Source organism: Tupaia chinensis, unplaced genomic scaffold (assembly GCF_000334495.1).
Source record: "Tupaia chinensis unplaced genomic scaffold, TupChi_1.0 Scaffold000214_1, whole genome shotgun sequence".
In the NCBI taxonomy this organism is placed as follows: domain Eukaryota; kingdom Metazoa; phylum Chordata; class Mammalia; order Scandentia; family Tupaiidae; genus Tupaia; species Tupaia belangeri.
Window position 1 is genome coordinate 998,824 of NW_006159689.1, and position 11,645 is coordinate 1,010,468.

General features: G+C 51.3%; 1 protein-coding gene and 1 pseudogene across 1 annotated transcript in view; one reads left to right on the forward strand and one right to left on the reverse strand.

The window, feature by feature from the left end:
• CNOT6 (CCR4-NOT transcription complex subunit 6) overlaps positions 1 to 11,645 on the reverse strand; it is a 47,315-nt gene that overhangs the window by 11,759 nt on the left and 23,911 nt on the right. The window contains 4 exon segments of the mRNA XM_006147448.3: positions 866 to 1,023; positions 2,206 to 2,274; positions 2,371 to 2,460; positions 9,064 to 9,149. Coding sequence (XP_006147510.1) covers positions 866 to 1,023; positions 2,206 to 2,274; positions 2,371 to 2,460; positions 9,064 to 9,149 — 403 coding nt within the window.
• Positions 3,927 to 4,424, forward strand: LOC102495828 (non-histone chromosomal protein HMG-17 pseudogene; annotated as a pseudogene).

Sequence of the window (11,645 nt, forward strand, 5' to 3'; positions counted from 1 at the left end):
CCAACCCCCGCCAGCGCCGCCCGTCAGCAGAGGGTGGCTCTGCCCCATGTTGCCGCCGGGCTGCATGTTGCACAGCCAATGCTCCAGACTGGGCAGTTCCGCCTCACCCGCCACATCACCGGGCCTCCGCCACCAACTACCCATTGTCAGGCATCTCGACAACAGCAGGGAAAACGCTCCCACAAGCAGCAGGGTGCAGAGGACGCTCTCTGAGAGCGGGTCGCGCCCCGAGGCGTGGGCCTGCGCTCCGGAGTAGGCACACTTACCTCTGCTTGGCAAGCGCACCGACTGCGATGCTGCCATTGGGATGAAGAGATGAGCCGGAGCCTAGTTTACAATGTAAGACTCGCGGCCCCAGACCACACGTGCTTTTGTACCAATCCAGTAATTCCAGAATAACGTGTAGGGGGACCAGCAGTTGCTGTGATGGCTATGTCACTGGACTCCCATGTGGTCGACTGCAGTTTGAGTCCCAGACCCGGCAGCTTAAGCTCATGCCGGGCATGTGTGCGTGCGTGCCCATCCCCACTGGGGGGTGATATCTCGCTCTCTGTCTCTCTGTCTCTGTTTTTCTGGCGAGCGCACACGTCCTACAGCAAAAACCTCTCCCAAAAAAGGAAAAAAAAAAAAGAATAACATGTAGGGACACTGTGGGGGAGGAAGGGAGAGTGAGATGCCGTACCATCGCTCAAAGCCCACTGAACGCCGCTGCCATGAGGTGGCACAGCTGGCAGCAGCACGGCCACGCACCCACGACTAGCCAGCATGGGAGAGCAGAGCTGTGAGCCGCCAGCCGCGGTGACCTGGGCTCACGCGCCCCGCTCAGCGCTGGGACCGGGCAGTGTGAGCCCCCTGCAGGGCTTACCTGGAGACTAACGATGTCAGCATTGCAGCTCACGATCTCCTGGATGATGGCCTTTTTCCTGTAGTCCCAGCTTAGTGCCCAGGATGGACAGTAGCCGTACAGCTGCCGGGTCGCATATTTATCACAAAGAACATTATAGCACATGACAGAGAACAAGGCTGTAGGAGAGATAACTCCGCTTATTCACACACGGCAGAAAAACCACCCAGGTAGTTTGAGCAACGGCTTACACTTTAATGTCCAGCCTTACTCGTTCACTACAGTCCCCGGGAAGTGACTATAGCCAGATACGGGGACTATAAAACATGGACACAAAGGGAGACCAAGCCAGGACAGAGTGTGCTGCCTGCTACGGCACACGTGGAGGCTCTGCAGCTCGAGCCCCGCAGCCTCTCAGACTGAGGCTCTTCAGGCGCACCCATCCACCACGCCACGTGGAGACGCCCGAGAGCTTCCTTAACAGGTGTCTGGCTCTGTGCAGAGCAGCCTGGCCATTTGGAGTGAGCTCCGCGGCAGAACCTAACCCTGTCACAGCTCCACAGAAACTCCCGAACTACTTTTCATGGAATTCTAACTGAAAGTGGTTTAGAAGCCATTCGTTCCATTCTTCTCTCAAGTAAGGTCTTAGCTGCCTTGTGATTTTGTATTGTTAAATAAACATGACCCGTTCCAGCACGTGGAGACTCCCAGCACAGGAGTCTCTGGTCTCCCACTCTCGGGGCACCCGCTTGGCCCTTCGCAGCAGCGGCTTCTGGGAGGGCAGTCTTGGTGTGGAGGACTGGGTTGTGCACCGACCATGGGATGTGGGGCAGCCCCTGTCTCTGCCTGCTAGACACCAGCAGAACGCCCCCGTTTGTGACAGTCAAAATTGTCCCAGGGACCAGCAGATGGTATAATGGTTACATTGCTGGACTCCCACATAGCTGACTGAGGTCGAGTCCCAGACCTGGCAGCATAAAACTCACGCCGGGCACATGTGCGGGTGTGCCCCAGATCCCGAGAGGACAATATGGGAGAAGGGACTGCGGCGTGGCCATCCCCCCGGGGGGTGACTTCTTGCTTCCTGTCTCTGCCTCTCTGGCAAGCGCACATGCCCTATACCAAAAATCTCTTTTATTTTAGAAAAGGTCTCAGACATTGCCAAACGCCCCTGGGGTCAGGCTGCCCAGGCTGAGAAGCCCACCTTGTGCAGTCTCTCCATAGCACCGTCTTCACAGAGGCCGGGAGTGAGAGGCGGGGCCCCACCAGCCCAGCCTTAACGCCGTCTTAATGTGGCCCGCGCTTAGTGCCGTGGGGCCCAGACACTAAGTGAAAATAGGCTAGGAATGAAGGGTACCAACCAGTTGGCCTTGTTCTGTCTGGTTCTTGTAGCACAATCCAAGACCTTGGAGGTGGCTGTTCTGCTGAAACTAGGTGAAGAGAAAACAGAATTAAGCGATATTCTTATACCTCTTCCTAATGAAAACGATTTTAAACAAATGACCACTTACTTCTTCTGGCAGTACCTGACAAATTATCAAGCAAATAGTTCAGTAGCCTCCTTGTCCCATCTGGTTCCTGGTAGAGGTTCAATATACCCTGGGTAAGTGGATTTCCTGGAAATATTTTAAAATAGCTACAATGAGACCAAGACAAGTACTGAATGTGTCAAAACTGAAAAATCACCAACACATCAGACCATCTGTACATGCTCATTACTGGTGGGTACTGAACCACAGGGCACGGGAAGAGCAGGAGCCATCTCGACATGCCCACAGCCGTGGGCGGAAGAGGAAGGACCCGAGTGCCCGACGCCCACCCCAACGCGTGGCTAAGCCTGCCCGCCACGCCTACAGCAACACAGATGTGCCTCACGGTGCAACTGACCGCTCCCGGACTGCAGGGAGCAGATGGGCCAAGAGACTGGAACGATGGCAGCTGATACAGTGAACCGGGGTCGTGCTTGAGAACTCCACAAAGCAAGTGAGAAAATACCCCCAGATGGACTCAGTCTTACATGTAAGAGTTTTTAAAAATCCTGAATAAAGGAACGAGAGAGAACAGCCCTGGTCTAAGAGTTACTTGCTGAAGAAGTGGAGAACCCTAGGGTCACGAGACATCTGCAAGTTCGGCAGCTGCTTTGTAAGTGCCAGAAGCAGCAGCAGACACAGTGACACACGCGTTGACAAGATCCTCGCGCCCTCTCAGGCCTCCTTGCGTCCACACAGGGCACACCGAGCGCTCACGCGGCAAAGCTCCCCGGCCTGCGCGCAAGGACAGGTTAAGTGCTGGAAGAGAGATACGGTCTGGGACCAGCAGGTGGCGTAGTGGTTAAGACTCCCCCATGGCCGACCACAGTAGGAGTCTCGGGTCCGGCTGCTTGAAACTCACACTGGACACATGTGTGTGCTCAAAATCCCGAGAAGAAGGAGCTGTGGCCTGGCCACACACGTCCCAGGGAAGAGGGTGTTTTCTTGCTCTCTGTCTCTCTGTCTCTCTAGGAAGTCCATGTACCCTATACCAACATCTCCCTTAAAAGGTACAGTCTGATTGGAGAGGCAGACACAATGATGACAGAGCTTAACTATACTCCACTGAGACACAGAGAAGGCATGTAAAAGTTATCAGAGCCCAGAGACAACGGGTTCCCCCTATTCTGTAACAGGTGACTCAAAGGCAGAATGAGAACCGAAGGACGGGGGCTAACGGGAAAGGTCAACTGAGAACTGACAAGGCCGGGACGTATCAGTCATGGACGTGAAGCGCCCTGCGCTGGGAGAGCGGAAGCCTCTGAGGAAGCTGGATTACGTAGGTGAGAAAAGCAGCCAAGGGGACCAGCAGGTGGCGTGGTGGTTAAGGCACTGGACACTCCCACATGGCTGACGAGGGTTCAAGTCCTGAATCTGGTGGCTTGCTTTCTCACTTCCTCTCTTTTTCATTCTCACCCTCTGTCTCTCTCGTCAAATTTAAAAAAAAAATGAATGAATAAATAAGATAATTATTAAAAAAAAAAAAAAAAAAGAAAGAAAAGCAGCCAAGTGGAGCAGTGTGAAGAAGAGGCGAGAGCGACCCCGGAATGACCACAGCCTGCGCCGCTGCATCCCCCGCGCCCAGCGCCTACGTCCCGCCCTCGTCCCACCATGCCCAAGAGAAAGGCTGAAGGGGAGGCTAAAGGAGATAAGCCACAGGGAAGATCTGCCAGGTTGTCTGCGAAGCCTGCTCCTCCACAGCCGCGGCCCAAGCCTAAGACGGACCCTGCAAAGCAGGGAGAGAAGGCGCCCAAAGGAAGAACGGGAAAAGCCGATGCTGGCGAGGAGGGGAATAACCCGGCAGAAAATGGAGGTGCCCAAAGAGACCAGGCACAGGAAGCTGACGGTGCTGGAGATGCCAAGTGACGCGCGTGCATTTGTGACAACTGTGCACTCCTGGTGACTGCACAGTTTGAAACACTATTTTTTATCAAGTTTTATAAAAATGCAGAATTTGTTTTACCTTTTTTGTTAGTTATGTGAGCTATGTTGTCAGCACACAGAACATTCGTTGTTGTTTTGAGGGGAAGGGGCCTTTGTCACTAATAGAATGTCTCTGAAGCTGGATTGATTTAGACAACATCTTTCCCTTCTAGTTTTGAGAGACTTCTGGGCTCCCAAGAGGAGGGGTTCCCTGACACACACAGCCCCTTGGCACAGATGCCTTGTGCTGTGGAAAACTTAACCGTTGCTTCTATGTCCTCTCCTCTCTGCCTTCAGCATAGACTTAACTCCCTTTCACCAGAGGCCTGTGGGGACCCGACCACAGAAAACTGGGTATGCCGGTGTGTCAGGCCACCTGGACTTTACAGTGACGTTGAGATGGTGTCCTTCAAAAGAGCAGCAGTTCCTTTTCTGTATTGTTGGCTCTTCAGGCTGATAATTCTGCCGTTTCCATTTCCCGAAAGTCAGGGTCAGCTCGTAAAAAGTTGTTAAACAACGTGCTAAATGCGGAATGTCACCGTCACGCGAAGCTGTCCCTGTGCAGACATCCCAGCAAGACCTCGCTGGGTTTCACAGTGGCGCCCTGACTCTGGGAGTCCACTGGAGAGGGCGCTTGGAAGCTGCTGTGCACTGTGACCGACCGTCTGCCCAGCCCTGCCCGACACGCCACGAGTGTCTATGGAACGTCTTTAATAAAGCGGATGCAGTTTGGCTTGGGGGCAAAAAAAGAAGAAAAACAGCAAAGTCAGCTGACTGAAAATCTCTCAGTTTCAAGATTCTGAGAATGACAAGGTGAAAGCCTGCTGGCCCGAGTGCGAAGCGTGTCCGCCCAGCAAGATGAACTGACGTGACCCGTGGGCGGGCGCACAGCTCAGACGGTGGAGGCTGGCAGGTGGTGTCGTGTTCGGCTGGCCTGACCACACCGCCTCAGGCCCAGGTGAAAGGCCCATCCCGACCAGGCCTACACCGGCTCTGCCTTCTGCTCCTGCCGGCCGTGAGAAACACCCAAGGTGAGCGCTGGCCGCTCAGGACTGCGTGACCCTGCTTTCTCAGCTCTTTCAAACTCACTTGAAACTTTCTTTTAAAATCCAATCACAATTAGCAACTTATAACTCTAATAGCTAGACCTGAAGTCCACTGTACCTGCCTCTCAATGTCTGTTTACTTTCTGAAATTGCTTTACATTTAATATGAATCCATTCTTCACTGACTGGAGAAAAAGTGATATACACGGGGTAAACTCAGTAACAACAAAATTCTGGGATTTAAATGTGGTATCGAGTCCTCGGAAGTATGGAATGGAGGTGAGCGAAGTCCCTCCAGGACGGATGAAGTGGACGTACTGTCCCTGGTCTCCCACCAGCACAGCGAGCACCCGCACGTGTGGGCACGAGCCCAGGGCTCTGAGAGTTAAACGTGGAGAGAAGACAGAGGACTCCAGACCGTGGGTCCCGGGGAAGGAAGGCAGCAGCCGCTCGGGGCTCCTCCGGCCTCATCTACCCGGACACAGAGCTCATGGAGCAGGGGCACGGAGCCGATGAGAGCAGACCGAAAAGCCCCAACAAAAGGCAAAGGACCAGGAGAAGGCCGCCTATAAAGATGGGAAGGTGCAGAGCTGGCCTTGTAGCCTAGCGATTAAGAAATCCGGGTATCGATGGCCAACTGTGGCTTGATTCCTGGCTCTGACGGCTTGGAGAACATGCTGGGTGCCATGTGGGTGCATGTCCCAAATTCTGACAGGAGAGACTGCCGCATGACCACCCCTCACTGGTGAGCACACGCATGCTGGTGATGAAAAAGAAAAAAGACGAAAAGTGCTCGGGAAGAACCACTCTGCTCCATCTCAACGCGGGAGAAGGAACGTGCCCCACCTCTGCCGTCCCGCGAACCCCCCGCTGGACCTGGGCTTCCACCCTCCTGAACAGGTCGGGGCATGCGCCAGCCCTCCACCGGTGGCACGGCCGGACTCTCGTCCCTCTAGCAGGGCACTAATACCAACTCCACCCCAGCGGTAACGAGGCCGCCCCTTCTGGGGACAGTGTTAGAGGAGACCAAGCAGTGTCACCACCTTTCCCACCTCCCAGCAGGGCCCCTGCTCCCACGTGCCACAAGAGGCTATGTGGAACCTCGGCTTCCACACAGTGAGAAATCACCCCCCGGGGGGATGGCCACACCACAATCCCTTCTCCATTCTCCTCTCAGGATCTTGGGCACGCACGCACATGCACCCAGTGTGAGTTTCAGCCACCAGGTCTGGGACTCAAACGACAGTTGACTACATGAGAGTCCAGCAATGTAGCCATTACGCCAACTGTTGGTCCCCAGTTATGTGTCCAATTTCTAACAGATTAATCGAGTCCTTACAAATCAAGGTAAAATATATTAAAATCCTGATCTTAATTAGCAGGTCCAAATGGATTAAAATCTTCCATTACTATTTTTTTTTTTTTTTTACAGTTTCTTCTTTTTTAACTGCCAGAAGGTGCATGTGCCCCTGGAGAGGGACCCGAGCACTCATGGGCACAACCCCTAGTGGGCATGGCACGCCATAGCCCCTTCTTCCATGCTCCTCTCCCTCCGGTCAGAATTTGGGTGTGCACACACGACTCGGTATGCTTTAAGCCACCAGGACTGGGATTCACAGCCTGGTCAGCCTCGTGGGACTGGCTCCCAATGCTCAGTGCATCAGTGCTGGGTGGCAGGGCCAGCCCGGTTCCCGATACTTTATGATAGTCTTCATTTTCTGAGATTTGAGCACAAGAAAAAAGCTGTTTAGAACATGATGAACTAAGAAAGCACGTCCTCAGGAACCCATCAGAACACAGACTTGGCAAAGCAGGCCAGAAAAGCAAGGTGAGGTGAGGCGGGGACGAGGGCGAGCATGAAGACTGGCAGGGCATCTACGGGGGACAGGGGGGAGGCGTGAGGGCATCAGCGTCTGGGCAGCGTGGGAAGAGCCCCCTGGTGAGAGCACTCTCTCTACGGCTCCTTTAGAGTCAGAAGACACACACACGCACTCTAAGAGGCATAAACACAGAAGTCATACCTTTCAGGCCTAAAGTCTGCAACTGAAACAGTTTTCCCAGCTCAAAAGGTAGAACTCGTAACAGGTTGTTATTTAAATGGAGCTCCCTGTTGATGCAGAAATTGCAGGATGTCAGAAGACATACTGACCATTAGTGAACAGTTAAGCTCAACAATGTGATTTCTAGGATTAATTCCCTAAGAACGACACCTCACAGCATACTTCAAATCCTAGTACAATGCTTCTCAAAGTATATGTCACAGGGACCAGCAGGTGGCGTAGTGATTACACTGCTGGATCCCCACGCAGTCGACCATGGTTCCGGACCTGGCGGCTTAAAACTCATGCCAGGCATGTATGTATACATGTTCAAAATCCTGAGAGGAGAATGGAGAAGGGATTGTGGTGTGGCCATCCACCCAGGGGGCGATTTCTTGCTTTTTGCCTCTCAGGCAAACAAATGCACCAAAAAATATCTCTCTCTCAAAAAAAAAAAAAAAAAAAAAAAAAGCCACAGATCAGTACTTTAGTAAAATGCAGGAAAAACTAGAAAAATGAAAATAAGAAAAAATGCAAGTCTCGATTTTAAAAAAATTATTAAACTTAACAGATATAAAAATTATTCTCAATTGCTGTGTTTCTTGCTACAGACAGACTGAAGACACAGTTCGCACACAAGGCCTAGCCTGCAGCCCACGAGAACATGGCCCACATCCACGGGCGTCCTGTACATGTGGGAGCAGCTACAAGAGCTCGCGTCCGAGTGAAGAGAACTCAAGTGATCACGTGAGATCAGCTCAAAAGAGCTTATGATAGCTGGGTAATGCTTATTCCTACAAATTAACAAAGACTTACTTTAGAAATAACAGCAGCTTTGTTAATTACCAATGATTAATGATCTGTCTTGTACAGAAAATCATAAGGTAAATATCAAAGGAATCTTCAGTTAGGAAGAAAAGAGTCCAGCAATGTAGCCATTACGCCAACTGTTGGTCCCCAGTTATGTGTCCAATTTCTAACAGATTAATCGAGTCCTTACAAATCAAGGTAAAATATATTAAAATCCTGATCTTAATTAGCAGGTCCAAATGGATTAAAATCTTCCATTACTATTTTTTTTTTTTTTTTACAGTTTCTTCTTTTTTAACTGCCAGAAGGTGCATGTGCCCCTGGAGAGGGACCCGAGCACTCATGGGCACAACCCCTAGTGGGCATGGCACGCCATAGCCCCTTCTTCCATGCTCCTCTCCCTCCGGTCAGAATTTGGGTGTGCACACACGACTCGGTATGCTTTAAGCCACCAGGACTGGGATTCACAGCCTGGTCAGCCTCGTGGGACTGGCTCCCAATGCTCAGTGCATCAGTGCTGGGTGGCAGGGCCAGCCCGGTTCCCGATACTTTATGATAGTCTTCATTTTCTGAGATTTGAGCACAAGAAAAAAGCTGTTTAGAACATGATGAACTAAGAAAGCACGTCCTCAGGAACCCATCAGAACACAGACTTGGCAAAGCAGGCCAGAAAAGCAAGGTGAGGTGAGGCGGGGACGAGGGCGAGCATGAAGACTGGCAGGGCATCTACGGGGGACAGGGGGGAGGCGTGAGGGCATCAGCGTCTGGGCAGCGTGGGAAGAGCCCCCTGGTGAGAGCACTCTCTCTACGGCTCCTTTAGAGTCAGAAGACACACACACGCACTCTAAGAGGCATAAACACAGAAGTCATACCTTTCAGGCCTAAAGTCTGCAACTGAAACAGTTTTCCCAGCTCAAAAGGTAGAACTCGTAACAGGTTGTTATTTAAATGGAGCTCCCTGTTGATGCAGAAATTGCAGGATGTCAGAAGACATACTGACCATTAGTGAACAGTTAAGCTCAACAATGTGATTTCTAGGATTAATTCCCTAAGAACGACACCTCACAGCATACTTCAAATCCTAGTACAATGCTTCTCAAAGTATATGTCACAGGGACCAGCAGGTGGCGTAGTGATTACACTGCTGGATCCCCACGCAGTCGACCATGGTTCCGGACCTGGCGGCTTAAAACTCATGCCAGGCATGTATGTATACATGTTCAAAATCCTGAGAGGAGAATGGAGAAGGGATTGTGGTGTGGCCATCCACCCAGGGGGCGATTTCTTGCTTTTTGCCTCTCAGGCAAACAAATGCACCCTATAGCAAAAATATCTCTCTCTCTAAAAAAAAAAAAAAAAAAAAAAAAAAAGCCACAGATCAGTACTTTAGTAAAATGCAGGAAAAACTAGAAAAATGAAAATAAGAAAAAATGCAAGTCTCGATTTTAAAAAAATTATTAAACTTAACAGATATAAAAATTATTCTCAATTGCTGTGTTTCTTGCTACAGACAGACTGAAGACACAGTTCGCACACAAGGCCTAGCCTGCAGCCCACGAGAACATGGCCCACATCCACGGGCGTCCTGTACATGTGGGAGCAGCTACAAGAGCTCGCGTCCGAGTGAAGAGAACTCAAGTGATCACGTGAGATCAGCTCAAAAGAGCTTATGATAGCTGGGTAATGCTTATTCCTACAAATTAACAAAGACTTACTTTAGAAATAACAGCAGCTTTGTTAATTACCAATGATTAATGATCTGTCTTGTACAGAAAATCATAAGGTAAATATCAAAGGAATCTTCAGTTAGGAAGAAAAGACACAGCCAGACACAGACATGGATCCTGGAACTCCAACAGTAAGTTTTATTTATCAGTTTTCAAATGTGAAGAACGGTATCAAGAGTTCTGGAAGTTGGGACCAACCAGCAGTTAGCGTAATGGCTATGTTGCTGGACTCCCATGTAGTCGACCACGGTTCGAGTCCCGGACCTGGCAGCTTAAACTCACGCCAGCGCGTGTGCGTGCGTGCCCAAGATCCCGAGAGGAGAATGGAGGAGAACGAATTGCGATATGGCCAGGGGTGATTTCTCGCTTTCTGTCTCTCTGTCTCTGTCTGTCTGGCAAGCGCACGCGCCCTATAGCAAAAACCGCTCCAAGAAAACAAACAAAAAAAAGAGTTCTGGAAGTTTAAAAGAATTCTGGTTCTTTCTGAGCAAGCTGAAAGCCCGTGAGGCCGTAAAATGAACAAGGAAAAGCGGCCGTGAATCACGTCCCTCTTTATTCCCAGCATACGTACGATGCAGTGGAGAAACAGCTGAGTACATCTGCTTCAGGAGATTAAAAGTGGTGACTGGACAGCCTCGATAATTAAGCTTAGGAAAATGACAAAAAGCTGGATAAGGTTTTTATTCCTTTTTACTCTGTGGCTAATTGTAGAAAAAAGCCAGTAGGACCACAGAAAAAAGGCAGGTAATATGACATGGGGCAAGAGACTGCACAGGGACTAACAGGTGTAACCTGGCTTCATACTGACCTTGGGTAGATCTTAATCTACCGTAAAAAGCACAATCACCACTCGTTCAAGTGCGCATGTCAGCTTGGCTGTGCTGGTGCAGGTGGTGAGGCCCAGCACTGCAATGCTGGAGTCCACGTGGGAGGCCCTGGGTTTGAATCCCGAACACGCCAGGCACATATAACCCTCGCTGGCTGGGGGCTTAGGGGTGGGCAGGGGATTGCACCATGTCCAGACCCTATTGAGGGTACTTGTCTCCCCACCCCCATGAAAAGAAGAGACATTAATAAAGGAACTTAAGACGCAGCATGCACTAGGCAGAGCACTATTCGCTTCTAAGTCATGACCTAGAGCTGCGCGGCTCCGACCCCCACATGCAGGACCACAGAGCTCTAACAACCCCCGACACGCAGGACCACAGAGCTCTAACAACCCCCCCCACGCAGGACCACAGAGCTCTAACAACCCCCGACACGCAGGACCACAGAGCTCTAACAACCCCCACACACAGGACCACAGAGCTCTAACAACCCCCACACGCAGGACCACAGAGCTCTAACAACCCCCCACACGCAGGACCACAGAGCTCTAACAACCCCCGACACGCAGGACCACAGAGCTCTAACAACCCCCCACACGCACTTCAAGGCCGGCTCTGCTTCTCTCGCGCACTCGAGCCCCAGACACGGCACAGCGTGTGTTCCAGCTGGCAGGGCCTCCCGGTGCCTGCGTTGGGTGCGCAGTGCCCAGCCATCGGGTTACAGGGGTAACAAGTGTCTCAGCTGTTTACCCCAACTGTCTGGAAATTTTGGTTCAACAATAAGGTGCAATGAACAAAAAGGGCAATACAAAAATGTCATAGTAGGCTGGCAGTGGCGTAGCGGTTAAGGGAGCTGGACTCCCACGTGGCCGATCGCAGTCTGAACCCTGGACCTGGCCG